Source organism: Helicoverpa zea, chromosome 22, assembly GCF_022581195.2.
Source record: "Helicoverpa zea isolate HzStark_Cry1AcR chromosome 22, ilHelZeax1.1, whole genome shotgun sequence".
Lineage (NCBI taxonomy): Eukaryota > Metazoa > Arthropoda > Insecta > Lepidoptera > Noctuidae > Helicoverpa > Helicoverpa zea.
In genome coordinates, this window is record NC_061473.1 from 5,292,065 (window position 1) to 5,309,961 (window position 17,897).

The 17,897-nt window shown below is 38.6% G+C and overlaps 4 protein-coding genes across 4 annotated transcripts in view; 1 reads left to right on the forward strand and 3 right to left on the reverse strand.

The window, feature by feature from the left end:
- LOC124641125 (calbindin-32) overlaps positions 1 to 17,897 on the forward strand; it is a 154,632-nt gene that overhangs the window by 124,824 nt on the left and 11,911 nt on the right. The window contains exon 4 of the mRNA XM_047179107.1: positions 17,574 to 17,663. Within this exon, the coding sequence (XP_047035063.1) occupies positions 17,574 to 17,663 (90 nt within the window). The remainder of the gene's footprint in view (positions 1 to 17,573; positions 17,664 to 17,897) is intronic.
- On the reverse strand, positions 903 to 3,131 carry LOC124641128. Its single transcript, XM_047179111.1, has 3 exons — positions 3,044 to 3,131; positions 2,537 to 2,739; positions 903 to 1,244 (listed from the first exon to the last, which is right to left on the reverse strand). The coding sequence occupies exons 2-3, from the start codon at positions 2,737 to 2,739 to the stop codon at positions 1,013 to 1,015; spliced, it is 435 nt and encodes a 144-aa protein (XP_047035067.1). The 5' UTR covers positions 3,044 to 3,131; the 3' UTR covers positions 903 to 1,012.
- Positions 5,317 to 6,682, reverse strand: LOC124641127. Its single transcript, XM_047179110.1, has 3 exons — positions 6,543 to 6,682; positions 6,052 to 6,254; positions 5,317 to 5,643 (listed from the first exon to the last, which is right to left on the reverse strand). Exons 2-3 carry the CDS (start codon positions 6,252 to 6,254, stop codon positions 5,412 to 5,414), a joined length of 435 nt encoding a protein of 144 aa, XP_047035066.1. The 5' UTR covers positions 6,543 to 6,682; the 3' UTR covers positions 5,317 to 5,411.
- On the reverse strand, positions 8,746 to 9,908 carry LOC124641129. The gene is made up of 3 exons (XM_047179112.1): positions 9,840 to 9,908; positions 9,349 to 9,551; positions 8,746 to 9,071 (listed from the first exon to the last, which is right to left on the reverse strand). The coding sequence occupies exons 2-3, from the start codon at positions 9,549 to 9,551 to the stop codon at positions 8,840 to 8,842; spliced, it is 435 nt and encodes a 144-aa protein (XP_047035068.1). The 5' UTR covers positions 9,840 to 9,908; the 3' UTR covers positions 8,746 to 8,839.

Below are 17,897 nucleotides of genomic sequence, written 5' to 3' on the forward strand. Positions count from 1 at the left end.
AAACCGAGTCGTGAACAAGAACGCTACAAAACGTGCGGTGTACATGGCACGCCAATTCTATCAGGTGAGAAAATAATTAAGTGTGGCACAGTTGTGATTTTGGTTAGACTGGACCCCAACATAGTTGGGAAAAAGCTCGGGAAGTGATGATGATAAAAGGTCCCAGATACCAATTTTAGCACTACTTCTGATACCTTGTGATGACCATCTAAATAATTTTCGGGAACGTGCGAAACGGTTTTGTTACGCATAACAAATAATTTATGCCCTTATGTGAAAGTATGTGGCTTTAAAAAAACGCTAAGCCATATGGTTCAGCATCAGCACCTTGACTGTCTGCTCAGGTCTCTTCTCAAACAGAGAAGGAATGGGCCTAAATAACCATGCTTGTTCCTAAAGTCCAGGTTTCATCAAGATGTTTGCCGTCAACTTTACTCACAAATTGGTGTCCAAGATACCTACAAGATAGTCTAGAAAAGTTACTTGCCTGACCTGGAATTGAAAAAGCCCACTTACACTAGAGAGGCAAGTGATATAACCACTAGACCAAGTTCCAACGATGTTGAGTAGGCACAGTCCGATAGAGCTAGGTACGTGATGGCGTATGGGCAAAATAATACGCAAGTAAGTTGGTTAACAGCAAATACATAAACTTCAATTCAAAAAGTACGTCGTCCGTACAATAATAGTACAATACAAGATACAAGAATGATGGAACCTGTCACATTCAATTGACGTAACATTTTAGATGTGTTCACAAAGTTTGCAACTTGTAAGAAGTTCATCGTTTTGAGTTTTCATTCCAACATCTGACGATCAAGTCCTGTTGGTTCCCTTGAGTAGGGGTTACAAGCACACCAACACACAACTTTAGATCAAAAGGAGTAAATCAAAGAATGAAATACATTTAAACCATACATTTATTTAAAATTTTAAAGCCTTTATATAACAATTCTTAAAATTAATAGCACCATTATAAAATCGTCAAGTTTGACGACAGTTCAGGATCAGTTCAGCGTCCATAAATTTCGATGGTGTAGTGGTATCCGCGGCCGACAGCGGACTGCAGCCTGATGGTGACGAAGGTGCTCCCCACTCCTCCGGATGTGATGCGCGAGGTGGCGCCCTGCAGGGTGCCCACGTGTCTCACCCGGATCGCGGTTATCCGGACGGCGGAGTTGGTGCGGTACGTGATGTCTTGTACCCACCTGCCGCCGGCGACTGCGCCTCGGATGTGAGCGCTCCTACAAATGTTACATGATAATGGTCAGTTGTCACTCATCTTGATCGTACCTCTATATCATGACTATCATGAACAGAAGTCGCAAAGACATTTTATAAGTCATTCAAAATTAACCAAAATATACCAAAAGGTAAACTTCGAAGTAAACAGATTAATTGGCTCCAAAAATACCCCTAACTCGTAAATCAAAGACTTTATTACAGGTTCTTTTGAAACGTCAAAAGCTATAGTTCGGCCATTCAGAGAATGCGTTCCTGACACGTCGCGATTGAACTGACGACGTAACTTTGCAATGGCGTTGCAGTTACGATAAAAATATTTTTGCTGGTTGTTTACCGTTTTAACAATTGAGGAGCATTAAAACAACATTATTATATCAATAATCAATGAATGTTATAATTTTGTGCCAAACTGAGTGTCAAATAACTTGGTAAACAATATTTTTCTAAATCTATACTGCGCTATTACAAGGTTATGTCAGCGGTTTATATTTTGTAGTGCTGTGCTAAAAATAACAGGCAAGTATCGTAATCTGTTCTTATACAGTTATAATATAAAATAATACGTTTTGATTTTCTTTTTAAGAATTGGAAAATAATGGACTATAAGACTTAATTATAACGTTTATGAAATATAAAAATAAAACTATGACCAAACCGCATTTTTATACTTAGATTAAAAATGGTAACCCCAAATGGCGTTATGGGCCGCCATTTTGTGACGCTAAAACAGTCGTCCGTTGTCGTTTCGTGCGCATAGACCACGTTTTTCAAGTGTTTTCGATCTGTTTTTATTTGATTACCCGGCTTTTGTTAGACCGAGATATCAGGATTGATTCTGTTATTGATAATAATATAATTATACATGTAGGCGAAGATGATGATGAAGACACCACCTCCTCAAGCAAATCGGAGTCTGATTAATATTCTGTTCGCACATTCAATTCAATGTACTTGTAACAAAGAATAAATAAAACAATTTTATTATATGAATATTACCTTTTTTTGGTTTCCACTTAAATAACTAAAATATAAAACAAATGATTCCGCCAATTTAAAACGAAAATAATCTTAAAATAATGCGGCGGTTCATTTTGAAGGAACGGTAACGAACTCAGTGTTATGTTGTGCCCATCACTAGTCGTGACTAACTGATAGGTGTCAGGAACGCATTCTCTGAACGGCCGAAGTATAGGTGGACGATTCTTATGAGTAGGCCGTATAGAGAAGAGACTCCAGTACTGAGATGCATTTCGGAGTATGAGCCGAATATCAGTTGACAGCTGTTACCGACCTGGCCAGCAGTCTGCTGTTCCCGATGGTACCAACGCTGATGTTGTTGCGCAAGGCCACCGCAGTGACCGGCTCATCAGTCACCGTGCTGCCGTCCACCTCCTCGTACGTGACCGTCATCTCCGGCGCCTCCGCCGTGTCGGTGTGCACGTATGACGCGGCGGCTGCAGCGGCCAGCAGCATGAACACTAGTAGGCTCTTCATCTGGAAGACAACATAGTGTACTGATGAGAAAATTGTTGGTAAAAGTCTTGGATATCAATTCTAGGACTGTCAGTATCACTATCAGTCGTTACGAGTCGGTTTTGGTCTTCAGACTAGAAGCCAGTAAGTCTGACACCAGTCTAACCAAGGGGTATTGGGTTGCCCGACTGGAAGACTGGAAGCCGACCCCAACATAGTTGGGAAAGGCTCGGGAGATGATGATGATATCAATTCCGGGACAATTTGTGACAACAAGACCACCTAAACCTTTTCTAAATTAATAAAAATTTAGAAAATATTTTACCTTTGTAGTTAAGTATAGAAAACTTTAGTTCTCAAAATACAACAGCTAGCAGCTTGGAGTTCACTGTGAGTGTAACTTCCTTATGAAGGAAACAGTATTTATAGTAATTCGGAGGATAAGTCAGATAACACTATCAGTGAACTTACCAAAATAATCATAAAAAGTGATTGATCGTATCTTTTGGCGATTATATCGAAAGCCCCGAAATTAAAGTCAAAGGTGCTTCATGTATTTTGCTCATGTTTCTTTTTAATAATATTTTAAGTTTATCTTAGCGTATATATGTACTACGAGATTGTAGTATGTAAGTGCACTATAACTTAGTGCTTTTGGTTACGTAGAAGACAAAAATATCTTACTTACCTACTTATAAAAAATAATAGTCCAACGGCTAGTAGCAGCCTCAATATTGACATGAACCCACTCCGCATGATCTAGATAACTTAAAGGGGTTAACAAGCCTACCAGAAATGTATAACCCACATTGCTGGTTAAATATGCATATATTATGGGATATATAACACAATATCATAAGTCAATATTTATTTATTCCATCTTCATTCATTCTACCTTAACGCTCAAGACCTACAAAACAACTGCCTATGTGGACTTAGATGACATCGCTGTCTAATACTGATCTGGCTGAAATATTTACCTGAAGTGAGGCTTCGATATTAAGGTAAATCTTTCAAGAGGGCTTTTGTAATTAGCAATTTGGTATTGACCCAAAAACTAAGTAGGACGCAACTCTCATACACCTTTTTAAGTGGCACTACCATTACTATCAAAAAGAGAGTCAAAAATCTTGGTGTGTTCATAGATTACTCTTTCTTGGGGTCCCTGAGTAGGCCGTAAAATTTTCTCCTAACCGCCACTATGTAAAACTGCACAATCCCTTCTGCTCCCAGTTCTTGATAACGCTAATGTAAGTTAAACGGATTTCACCGGGGCACAATTAGATAAACTAAAGCAACTTCAAATGTTACTATTACAGTCATAATTATCCTGTGTTTTTTGTTTTGTTTTTTTTTTTTATATATTGAATATTTTAAAATGTAATTAATATGTTCAAGAATAAATAAATGAATAGAAAATCCTGAGCAAAAATAATAATGATTAATCATGTTTCTGCATATTGTTGAACTCAAGTGGCTTTGTAATAGATCTTTCCTGGAATACTCATACCCAATCTTCGCTGTACAACATTCTCTTTAATCCTTGAGTCTAACCCCTTTCTCTCGTTTCAAGTTCATTCATGAAACACATAAAATATCTACCGTTGTCTAAATAAATTTGAAGCCAGAGATGGCGAACTATTCCACGAACTTATTCTATGAAACTTTTACGGTTCTGGTTGTTCGGTCATGGAATGCAATGCCCGTCACGGTAAGACAGGCTCAATCATTAGCTATGTTCTTTAATTTTTTATAAACATGTGTATTTATTGACATTAACTTTGCTTTATTTTTTACTTTATAAAATACTAGCGACACGCCCCGGCTTCGCACGGGATAACAGTGTTTCTCCACTATTTAATGTATATTATTATACATATAAACCTTCCTCTTTAATCACTCTATCTATTGGAAAAAACCGCATCAATATCCGTTGCGTAGTTTTGAAGATTTAAAAGTACAAAGGGACATAGGGACAGAAAAAGTGACTTTGTTTTGTACTATGTAGTGATACCTAAGTGTATTGTATATTTTTTATATTAGGTTTGTCTATACTTGCTTTACTCTCTATCTTTTTTATTCGTTTTTAAGTTCAAACTGTATGCATTGATACAGCTAAGGCAGCCTCTCTTTCCTTCATGTATCTTATATAAGTTGTGGATATTTATTCCTTTCCACTTATTGATTTTATGACTGCCTCGTTGGCCTAGTGGTCGCAAGCGCGGCTGCTGCGCTCGAGGTCTCGGGTTCGATTCCCGGGTCGGGCCGAAATCGCTTTGTGGGTTTTCTAAAACTTTCACAAAGCAGCCCGTAGTCTGGAAGTTGGTGATTGATTCACCCGTGCATCGGAGAGCACGTAAATGTCGGTCCTGCGCCTGATCTCTTTCCGGTCGTATCGGATTGTCGTCCCATCGGGTTATGAGAGGGAAGGAATAGGGAGTGCATCTGTGTCTGCGCAAATGCTCGTGCACTATAATGTCCTGCGCAGCTGGCTGATCTCCTTAAGTGAGAACAGCCGCCGTGGCCGAAATCGGCCGTGGACGCCATTATTGTTTATCACAAAATCTTACGTCAGAAGGGATTAATAAAAATATGAAATTCATCTAAATCTTTAATTTATTTATAAACGTTACAATTCTTAAAATTAATAGCACCATTATTCTTAAAATAAGTCAAGCTCTTATAGCATCAGTTTAGCGTCCATAAATTTCGATGGTGTAGTGGTATCCGCGGCCGACAGCGGACTGCAGCCTTATGGTGACGAAGGTGCTCCCCACTCCTCCGGATGTGATGCGCGAGGTGGCGCCCTGCAGGGTGCCCACGTGTCTCACCCGGATCGCGGTTATCCGGACGGCGGAGTTGGTGCGGTACGTGATGTCTTGTACCCACCTGCCGCCGGCGACTGCGCCTCGGATGTGAGCGCTCCTGCAAATTACACACAATACTGGTTAATAGTCACTCATCTCCATCATATCTCATGACTTGCATGGACAGAAGTTGCAAAGATTTTTTATAAGTCATTCAAAATAGACTAAAAACTACCAAAAGATAAACTTCGAAGTAAACAGAATCAAACAGGTATCTGTGGAGATCTAAGGGGGAGGCCTATGTTCAGCAGTGGAAGTCTATGGCTGAGATGATGATGATGATGATGATGAAACAGATTAATTGGCTTCAAAAATACCCCTAACTCGTAAGGCAAAGACATTATTACAGGTTCTTTAGAATTGTCAAAAGCTAGGTACAAGGCTCCAAAGAGTCAGTCGTTTGGAGAAGAGGCTCCAATACTAAGATGCATTTCGAAGTATAAGCCAAACAGTTGCTAGTACTGACCTGGCCAGCAGCCTGCTGTTCCCGATGGTGCCGACGCTGATGTTGTTGCGCAAGGCGACCGCAGTGACCGGCTCATCAGTCACCGTGCTGCCGTCCACCTCCTCGTACGTGACCGTCATCTCCGGCGCCTCCGCCGTGTCAGTGTGCACGTATGACGCGGCGGCTGCAGCGGCCAGCAGCATCACTAATAGTAGGCTCTTCATCTGGAACACAACAGAATGTACTCATGAGAAAATTGTTAAAAGAAAACCTAGATATCAATTACAAGACTGTCAGTATCACAATCAGTCGTTACGGGTAGTCAAAAGCCAGTAAGTCTGACACCAGTCTAACCAAGAGGTATTGGGTTGCCTGGGTAACTGGATTGAGGACGACAGATAGGCAATCGCATCAGCCGCATCCGGTTAGACTGAGGCGGACTGACCCCAACATAGTTGAGAAAAGGCTCGGGAGATGATGATAAATTAATTAAAATGTATAAAATATTTTACCTTTGTAGTTAAGTATAGAAAACTTTGGTTCTCAAAATACAACAGCTAGCAGCTTGGAGTTCACTGTGAGTGTAACTTCCTCGTGAAGGAAACAGTATTTATAGTAATTCGGAGGATAAGTTAGATAACACTATCAGTGAACTTACAAAAATAATACCAATGAATTTGCTTATAAAGATTGATCGTATCTTTTCGCGATAACATCGGTATAGCCCCGAAAATATTGACACCAAATCCTTGCATCTTTATTATCGATGCATTTGCCATTGTGATTTTTTATAACACTAAGATATACTATATGGTGCTAAGCTATATAATTCAGTGTAGCAATATACTATAATGTAGGGTGTGTTTAAGGTTCAGTACAAGTAGGTATTTTAGCTGATTGGTTGTGTAGAAGACAGTTACCAAAAAAACCATAGCACTGCCAAGCACAATTACTATTCTAAGGCGAAATAGCGGCTAAAATATCCGCTCACTATTGGCCTGAATCCACTTATTTCACTTACTTCAAGGGTTACCAAGACTACCAGAAATGTATCAACCACATTGGTAGTTATAAGCTTAGTTAATTAAATTATATTTTGTCATTGTTTTCGCTAAATAATAAAATAAAATAAGTCAATACTTATTTACTAAATCTCGAATAATCTTCATTGCCCCTTTACGCTGAAGACATACAAAACAACTGCCTATGCAGACTTGGCAGATGAAATCGTAGTTATTAATACTGATCTGGCTCAAATATGTGACTAAAATGAGGCTTACGGTGTGAAGGTATTTTTTTTATCCAGTCTATAAAAAATCGAGTGGCAGTTCTAGGACGACGCAAAAAAATAACCAGGACGTAATGCTCCTCATTAATTTCAATGGCACTACTTTCCTGTCATGGAGAGAATAAAAAATCTCGTGTGCTTATAGATTACAATCTTCAAGAAATTTGACATATGAATCACTATTATTTATAACTAGCTTCTGCCAGCGGTTTCACCCGCATCCCGTGGGAACCTCTGCACGAACCCGGATTATTTATTATTATATATTTATTATTTATTTATTTTCTCCCTTTAACCCGATGGTTGACTGGTAGAGAATGCCTTGAGGCATTAAGTCCGCCAATGTACCTATTTTGTACATAAAGTATAAATAAATAAATAAATAAAAAGTAGCCTATAGCCTTCCTCGATAAATGGGCTATCTAACACCGAAAGAATTGTTCAAATCGGACCAGTAGTTCCTGAGATTAGCGCGTTCAAACAAACAAACAAACTCTTCAGCTTTATAATATTAGTATAGATGATATGGCGGCAATATGGGTCTGAAGTGAGGCTAACGGACTTTATTAATCTTCTCTCTTTTTTAGGCTTCTAATAAGTCTTCGCCATCTTCGTGGTCTTCTCATAACCTGTCTTTGCTATACAACATTCTCTTTTTTAAGTCCTTCTGAGTCTGACCCCTCTTATCCCAAAGAACGTTTTAAGTTCCTTTATGACACATAATATACAAAATATCTTACGTCGTCTCAGAATTTGAGGCTATAGATGGCAATGTATTCCACGAACTTATTCTAAAAATCTTATACTGTTCTGGCTGTTTGGTTATGGAATGCATTGCGTGTTACGGTAAGATAGGCTCAATCATCAGCTATTTACTAGGAAAAAATCACTTCTTTTTCATTAAGTTTTTATTACATCATATCTCATAACGGAAGCTTTAAATTTTATAAACCTGTGCATTCATTAATATTCACTTTATATTTACCTACGTGTATTGTAAACGTCTTATATTAGGTTTGTCTTTACTTATTTTAACGATGTGTAAACTAGCACTAGAATATTAGCAAGTATACGCCTTGCTTTACTTTCTATATTATTTTCGTTTCGCCTCCGTTCTTCTAAAGGTTGCATGGAAGAGAAGCGTTAAGATCGCCAATTATGCCAATTTTATTAGTTTTTAATTCAGACAGTAAAAAGGGATAGATACAGCTAGACAGCCTCTCTTTCCTTCACGTATCTTATAAGTTGTGGATATGTATTCCTTGTCATTTATTTTTTTTATTATTTTTGTAAATATTTAGATTAGGTAGGATATGTGGAATATATGTATATGTTAAAATAGGATATTATGTTATAATTGTAACTTAAAGTTAATAAACCATTTATTGAATCATATTACGTCAGAAGAGATAAATCAAAATATAAAATTAATTTAAACACATAATTTATTTAAAAACATTACAATTCTTATAACTAATAGCACCATTATTCTTAAAATACTCAAGATCTTTTAGCATCAGTTCAGCGTCCATAAATTTCGATGGTGTAGTGGTATCCGCGGCCGACAGCGGACTGCAGCCTGATGGTGACGAAGGTGCTCCCCACTCCTCCGGATGTGATGCGCGAGGTGGCGCCCTGCAGGGTGCCCACGTGTCTCACCCGGATCGCGGTTATCCGGACGGCGGAGTTGGTGCGGTACGTGATGTCTTGTACCCACCTGCCGCCGGCGACTGCGCCTCGGATGTGAGCGCTCCTACAAATGTACAATATACTGGTTAATGGTCACTCGTCTCGATAATATCTCATGACTTGGCATGAACCGAAGTCGTAAGGATTTTTTGTAATTCATCCAAAATTAACCAAAAGGTAAACCTCTAAGTAAACAGATTATTGATTTCAAAAACAGGTTCTTACGAAACGTCAAAAGCTAGGTGCACGGCTCCAATAAGTGGGTCTTATGAAGAAGAGACTCCAAGACTAAGACACATGTCAAAGTATAAGCCAAACACCAGTTGACAACTGTCACTGACCTGGCCAGCAATCTGCTATTGCCGATGGTGCCGACGCTGATGTTGTTGCGCATGGCCACCGCAGTGACCGGCTCATCAGTCACCGTGCTGCCGTCCACCTCCTCGTACGTGACCGTCATCTCCGGCGCCTCCGCCGTGTCAGAGTGCACGTATGACGCGGCAGCTGCAGCGGCCAGCAGCATCATCAATAGTAGGCTCTTCATCTGGAACACAACAGAATGTACTCATGAGAAAATTGTTGAAAGAAGACCTAGACATCAATTACAAGACTGTCAGTATCACAATCAGTCGTTACGGGTAGTCAAAAGCCAGTAAGTCTGACACCAGTCTAACCAAGAGGTATTGGGTTGCCTGGGTAACTGGATTGAGGACGACAGATAGGCAGTCGCATCAGCCGCATCCGATTAGACTGAGGCGGACTGACCCCAACATAGTTGAGAAAAGGCTCGGGAGATGATGATAAATTAATAAAAAATTATAAAATATTTTACCTTTGTAGTTAAGTATAGAAAACTTTGGTTCTCAAAATACAACAGCTAGCAGCTTGGAGTTCACTGTGAGTGTAACTTCCTTATGAAGGAAACAGTATTTATAGTAATTCGGAGGATAAGTCAGATAACACTATCAGTGAACTTATAAAAATAATGCCAATGGTCATCAACTTGGTCATAAAAATTGATTGATCGTATCTTTTGCCGATTATCAGAAGTTCTAAAAATACTGAAATTCATGCTTTTTTGCGTTATCAATGCATTTGATAATGAACGAAGTCAATTTATTATAATACTTGAGTTGTGCTTTTTTAACGTCTATCTATATTAATGTAAAATCTCGACGGTAATCATGCAACAACATAGAAACCAGTTGTCATGTCATGGACATGTGATGCAAACAAATGAGGATCACGTTGTTAAAAGATAATCCCACTAAAAACATTAAATTAAAAAAAGCCAATCCTCTACGCAATTCCTCCGCCGTAAAAAATTTTGAGATCGCATAGAAGCCAAGTGCTGTTCAACTTTATTTGTAATAATAAATCAATATTTTGTGACTATATCAATAGTTTCGTTCACTTTACAATTATATTGACTTGGCCATGAGCACGAAGATCGAAAACCTAAACTCCTAGCTTTGTTCACATGGAAGATACAGGGGCTGAAATAACCGCGAAACGCTTCGAGAAAAGATTGTACGGCCGTGCCCGCTTTGCTCGAGTCTTGGCTGGGGCACTGCCGTGCCCTCAGATATGGATGGATATAAGGAAGGGGACGACCAAAAAAAAGGTGGATGGCTAGAAGGAATGTCGCTGTGAAAATAACGTCAGATAGAGTAATTACAAGCAGACTAATAGAGGAGTACCGATGTAAAAAGAAGACGTCCTGCACCGACCCCATACAAATCTGGAATAAGCGCTGAAGGACTAGGTTATGTGTTTCTAAATAAACGAAAGACCCCTTAGAGACCCATACTTCAAACCGTAGTAAGTTGTAAACAAATATTGATAAGCTAATTACAATCATTCCGCATCGATAAGTCAATTTAAGTATCAATTGAAGGTGAAACATATTTTATTTATTCACAATATACATATTTACATTAATTGAAAATAAAATAAAATAAACTTATATATATATATACAACTTAAAACTAATACAGTGCATCAAAAAATTGCTCCTCATCGCTGTCACTGGGTAATGTACCCAAAAGACTGGCAGCATTGCCACGTTGGATGGCAATGCTCAACCTCTGTGCGAAATAAAAGCCAGCCTTTGGGTCCCGGGAAGTGTCAACCAGGCGCTGTCGTGCAGCCGGAGTGCCGGCCGCATACCACGACATGCCAACATAAACGACGTGATCCGTCGCGCTCTTGTTGCCGTCGGCGTGCCAGCCGTACTCGAACCAAATGGCTTGGCACGTGACGATGGCAAGAGACCAGACGGCATGTCGCTATTTCCGTGGAAGGTGGGTAGGACTTTAGTGTGGGACGCGACATGCGTCGACACTCTTGCGCCATCTCACCTTCCCGGAACTGCATGTTGTGCTGGCTCCGCCGCTGCACAAGCAGAGAACCTCAAGCGGCGCAAATATAGTAACCTTATAGGCAATTACATGTTTGAGCCGTTTGGGGTTGAAACTCTGGGGCCGTGGGGTCCGAGGGCGCACCTTCTTGCCAGGGATATTTCCTCAATTGAAGTAAATGATTTTAAGTAATGTTTTTAAAAGTCAATAATTTTCATCTCGGCTACCAGGATTCTGATTTTTTTAATAATGACTCTACGCTAACCTATTTTTATGTATTTTCCTAAGCATTATTGTTGAAACTGAGAAAGGTTCGTCAAACCTCCATAAAGAAATGTTGTTGGGAAGTTTGTTCGCATTAAATGACATGAGTTGCTAATTCTTAATCAATAATCCGAGTAAGTACTATCCCACACACATGACCACCTGTAATTTTTCTCATATCAATAGTAATTAATAGGTAGTCGTGGTGGCCTAGTGGGCAAAGAACCAACCTCCCGAGTATGAGGGCGCGGGTTCGATTCCAGGTCAGGCAAGTACCAATGCAACTTTTCTAAGTTTGTATGTACTTTCTAAGTATATCTTAGACACCAATGACTGTGTTTCGGATGGCACGTTAAACTGTAGGTCCCGGCTGTCATTGAACATCCTTGGCAGTCGTTACGGGTAGTCAGAAGCCAGTAAGTCTGACACCAGTCTAACCAAGGGGTATCGGGTTGCCCGGGTAACTGGGTTGAGGAGGTCAGATAGGCAGTCGCTTCTTGTAAAGCACTGGTACTCAGCTGAATCCGGTTAGACTGGAAGCCGACCCCAACATAGTTGGGAAAAGGCTCGGAGGATGATGAATAGTAATTAATATATTAATACCCATGTACTAATTGTCAATCCTGATAATAAGCTTTATTTATTTATTTATTCGACTTACACGGCTTTAACAGCCAATTACATAAATCGTGAACTTAAAATTAAATTTAAAATACAAGCTTAAAAATACTGTTAAATACAACAAAAGTATAAAATAATAATATAAAAAAAACACATATAAAAATAAACAAGTAATAAAATTAGGAATTGTTTTCACAAAATTTTAGGCATACGCCCATTATATGAACAAAATCGTCTTCGAATATATCGCAGTCCGGGTTGGCTTCAACGAGTTTGTTGATCGTATTCAACACGCGCGGTATGGGAGCCGTAGCGCGGGCTGCGGTTCGACACGGAGGCACGTCTAACAGACGATGCCTTCTGCTGCGGAGATAATTATTCGGCGTGTATAGTCGAATCAGCTCATTAAGGATATCAGGTGCATCTGTCAAACCTTTACAAATTTTGAGCATAGTTCCTATCTGGTCACACTCCCGCCTTACCGCCAACATGTTATACCCCAAACATCCCAAAAGGAACTTGGTAGGGTAAAGGTAAGGATAGTATCCGAAAGTTCTTCTGTAGAGAAACCGCAAAAATGCTTTTTGCACTTTTTCTAAAAGAAGAGCATATTTGGCTTCATGCGGATTCCATACAGAAGAACTGGCTTCTAATTTGGTTCGTACTAGTGCACTGTACAGAAGCTTTATCACGTGTTTATTGTTGAATTCACGAGCAATGCGGAGTACAAACCCTAACCTTTTAAAGGATTCCTTGGCAACCGTTGAGATATGGTCGTGAAAAGTAAGCTTCTGGTCAAATGTGACACCCAAGTCTTTCATGTTATTCGATCTTAATATCTTAGTACCATTTAATGTATATTCAAAATAAATTGGATGTCGCATTCGACCAAAAGTCACTACACAACATCTGGACAAATTGAATTCCATTTTATTCTGGACCGCCCACTCGTGTATGGCATTTATATCTCTTTGCATGGCTTCACAATCCGAAAGAGAGTCAACCGCACCGTAAAGCTTAAGATCGTCCGCGTAAAGGAGACTTTCTGCGAATTTAGGGACAGATGGTAAGTCATTGACCATGAGTAGGAAAAGAAGAGGACCAAGTATTGACCCTTGACTTACACCGGAACGCGTATGGTAGGGGTGAGAATCGTAGACACCAAGCCTTACAAATTGCTGACGGTCCCGGAGATAGTCGGCTAGAAGTCGGAGTAGATTAGGACAGAAGCCAATGGCACTAAGTTTTAAAAGCAAGATGTCATTATTGACTCTGTCGAAGGCTTTACGAAAATCGAAATAAAGCACGTCTACCTGGCGTTTTTTATCAAGATGTTTTGATATGTACTCAGTAATTGTCTGGAGGTTGGTATTGACAGACCTCTTGCATCTAAAACCGTGTTGATTGTTACGTAAATGCTTTTCAACTTGCGAGTATATTAACTTGTGTAGAACATTTTCAAATATCTTTGCAGGAGATGATAATATAGCTATAGGTCGATAACCTTCGACTGCTGATTTGTTACTAGTTTTAGGTATGGGCGTGACACGTGAAATTTTCCAGTGATGTGGATATATACCCGTATTTAGACATAAATTAAAGATGTGACATAAAGGAGCAGAAAAATGTTCTTTGAAATGTTTCAATATAAAAGCCGGAATACTGTCAGGTCCTATTGAACTTCTAGGTTTTAGTTTATTAATACCATATTGAACATCGTCAAGAGTAAATTTGAAAACATTAATGTTTTTATTCAGCTTTATTCAGCTTGTGTTAAAAAGCTTGTTTTTATTCACGTACGTAACGTACCTACGGAACGTTCTAAAAAATTTGCCTTCATTTGTTTTTGAATGATTCTCCTTATAACAAATAATGATATCTCTCTTATCATTTTCCTTATGTTTTGTTTATAAAAAAATATCGATAAATTAATTGTGTGCATACTGATTATATAGGCGTAGATAAAAATATAATATTATATAGGTATATTTGATTGAATAAGTACAATCATCGTTCAAGTGTTTACCCGTTGACCTAGTTGGCAATTGTTTTGTAAACTCATCATAATGAATATGTGTCTATCAGTTTTTTATAAGTCGTGGTGGCCTAGTGGGCAAAGAACCAACCTCTCGAGTATGAGGGCGCGGGTTCGATTCCAGGTCAGGCAAGTACCAATGCAACTTTTCTAAGTTTGTATGTACTTTCTAAGTATATCTTAGACACCAATGACTGTGTTTCGGATGGCACGTTAAACTGTAGGTCCCGGCTGTCATTGAACATCCTTGGCAGTCGTTACGGGTAGTCAGAAGCCAGTAAGTCTGACACCAGTCTAACCAAGGGGTATCGGGTTGCCCGGGTAACTGGGTTGAGGAGGTCAGATAGGCAGTCGCTTCTTGTAAAGCACTGGTACTCAGCTGAATCCGGTTAGACTGGAAGCCGACCCCAACATAGTTGGGAAAAGGCTCGGAGGATGATGAATAGTAATTAATATATTAATACCCATGTACTAATTGTCAATCCTGATAATAAGCTTGTTTTTATTCACGTACGTAACGTACCTACGGAACGTTCTAAAAAATTTGCCTTCATTTGTTTTTGAATGATTCTCCTTATAACAAATAATGATATCTCTCTTATCATTTTCCTTATGTTTTGTTTATAAAAAAATATCGATAAATTAATTGTGTGCATACTGATTAGGCGTAGATAAAAATATAATATTATATAGGTATATTTGATTGAATAAGTACAATCATCGTTCAAGTGTTTACCCGTTGACCTAGTTGGCAATTGTTTTGTAAACTCATCATAATGAATATGTGTCATCAGTTTTTTATAAGTCTCGGTATCTAGCTCAAATAATATTAGGCACTCCAGTGATAAAAATAATAGTGAATCAAATCTACATGTCTTACCAAGAGGGTATCAGATTGCCCGAGTAACTGGTTATGGAGATCAGGTAGGCAGACGATCCATGTAAAGCACTGGTACTCAGCTGCATTCGGTTAGACTGGAATCCGACCCGGAAAAAGCTGGGAAGATGAAATGATCAGACGATATGACAAAGGTCTCGGGATGGCACTAGACGCAGCCAATGAGTTTTTAGCAAAATCTCTTACCTTACCATACTACATAAAATGTAGACTTTAACACCCAATTTCACAAAACATACGTGAGTAGGTAACCAGTGGCAAGATGCACATAGCCACTAAAAACACACAACAGGATAAAAATACAATTAATAAATTGAATAGATAAAAAGTGGACTGTATTACCGGATCTTCTGATAAGAAATCAGAATACCTACATAATTGTTTATCATTTTAATTTGTTCGTTTTAGCAAGAAATAAACGCTCTGAATCGGTCTTTTTGCGGCCATCATTTTATTGATGATAGGTAATCGTGTTTTAAATGCGGGCTTTTGATCTCTTAACATAATGTTAATATAAGCGTAGTAACTACACTCTTTTGCAAAAAAAGCGGGCACCTGTGCGAAATCTTAGTTTTAAGGACTTTACGTGTATTTCAAAGCGTTTTAATGATTGTAGTATGTTTCTAGCATCAGAAGGGTTAGCCAAGCATGCGTGAGAGTGTATTCTAAATTTGAATTTTGTACAATTGCTAAGAAATTGGTTAAACCTTGTTTTGGACTAATTGCTGGCAGAAAGTTCGTCGGTGTTTTGAAAAGTTTTTGAAGTGATTTTCAGAAAAATGATAATGCCGTTTTCATTAATGATTAATGTACCTTTTTGTTAAATCAAAACATTTTTGAAAAACTGAGTATTTGATAAAATTTTCACCTGCTCTAGATGGGCTATACTGATGATTGATGGCAATGTTAAGAGTTTCGGTATTTTAGTGTAAAGCGTTCTATTGTTTAGATATTGTACCCATGTGTTTTATAATATCGCTTTTTCATAATTAAACACTATTTAGAGGAGTATTAGTACTTTGGGCTGTGACGAAATCAATTTAAAGTAAGCAGTGCCGATCACAACTCGCCTCCTTTGCTTTTTTTGCAAAAGAGTTTATTTAGTAATCTGTGGTATAAGGTGTAATTTTTTGTAACTAGACAATGAGGGTTTTCGATACTTTTTCTGCCGCCAGGCGGCGCTTCGTATGCGTCAGGTCCAAACAGCTGTCAAATAGTATGGAATTGTAGGGAACTACTTATTGTTATTGGAACTTATTGTTTATTGAAATTCTGTTATATTGGAAGTGTTATTGATTTTATTATGGACTACGGTCAGAATAAGGTTTCCGAACTAAAAATTGAGCTAAGAGAGAGGGTGCAAAAGTCACTGGTACTAAGGAAAAGCTTGTTGAAAAATTTGTTAACACAATATGATTTAGTTTTTTTTATTTACTCAACCTCAATAGTAAAACAATAATGCAGTGCTTTAATTATAAAATAAAAAAAAAACACTAAAATCGTTCACTATTCATAGTAAAGATAAGCACTTTGACAGTTACCTGGACCTGACGACTCGGTGCTGCCACCTGGTGGACGCCATTTTAGAAAACCCTCATTTGATAAAGAATATATAATGGGTTGTTAATATATAAAGGGTTATTTAAGCAGTTGGTTCCAATACATAATCTTTTCAGCAAATTTTATTTTATACATGCCAAATTCTATTCTAATATTTATGTTTAAACTTTTAATATTTTATCGCAATTATTCACGTCCACAAACTAAAATTATTGCATAACATATTAAACTAACATGCAGACCAAAGCACAAAACTTATTCAGCCAGCATTCGTTCTAACAAAGCGCGAAATTCATATTTCAAAACGTGAAATTCTGAATTTAATTCGAAATCCAGACAGAAATGGCGACGCGGGCGGCATTCTAAGTTTAAAATTGCTTCCCATTCAGTCGCCCACTGGTGAACAATGGCTGGAGCAGCAAAACGTTGGAGTACGGAAGCAAAACCTGTATTTATGTAGCTGAGATTCAAATTGTGCTAGACTTTCAACCTATTTATTCGTTGTGGTACTTTGGGGTTTCGTTCAAGGTTTTGACTTATTATTAGCTGATCTCCTTGGTTGACGTTTTCCCGTTATTTCACCCGCATCCCGTGGGAACTACTGCCCGTACTGGGATAAAATATAGCACATGTTACTCTGGGATAGTCTAGCATTTTCAAATCGGGTCTGAAGTTTCGCAGCCTTCAGAGTAGAACATATAATCTGTGGTAGATCAACAAAAAAATCTCCTCTACATTATATTACGTCGTAGAGATAATTTAAGCCTAATACGAGAATTTTCTGTTCCTGCGACCTTATTAATATTGTTTTTTTTTCATCTTTCGCAGGCGGTGTCAGATGAAATGCTGGTGGAATTAAAGGCGTGCTTCATGGAGGCCTATGATGACAACCAGGATGGCAAGATCGACATACGAGAGGTAAAATATTTTTTTATCGTCCCACTGCTGGGCACAGGCCTCCTCTCGCACGGAGAAGGATTGAGCGTTAATCACCACACTTGCTCAATGCGGGTCGGTGATGTCAAACTTTATAGCCCAGGTTTCCTCAAGATCTACAAAATATCTTTTGCCGCTTTAGGACAGTCGGTGAATGATTTTGATGATTAGCAAAAATGAGATACTTAGTCCGAATGCTTAGCCTTTATCGTGATA

Bases quoted from the DNA above. Each gene is read 5' to 3' on its own strand.
- LOC124641128 (XM_047179111.1), bottom strand. From the start codon at position 2,739: ATGAAGAGCCTACTAGTGTTCATGCTGCTGGCCGCTGCAGCCGCCGCG. The intron at 1,245-2,536 runs GTCGGTAACAGC...TAACATTTGTAG, and splicing joins AACAGCAGACTGCTGGCCAG to GAGCGCTCACATCCGAGGCG.
- LOC124641127 (XM_047179110.1), bottom strand. From the start codon at position 6,254: ATGAAGAGCCTACTATTAGTGATGCTGCTGGCCGCTGCAGCCGCCGCG. The intron at 5,644-6,051 runs GTCAGTACTAGC...TGTAATTTGCAG, and splicing joins AACAGCAGGCTGCTGGCCAG to GAGCGCTCACATCCGAGGCG.
- LOC124641129 (XM_047179112.1), bottom strand. From the start codon at position 9,551: ATGAAGAGCCTACTATTGATGATGCTGCTGGCCGCTGCAGCTGCCGCG. The intron at 9,072-9,348 runs GTCAGTGACAGT...GTACATTTGTAG, and splicing joins AATAGCAGATTGCTGGCCAG to GAGCGCTCACATCCGAGGCG.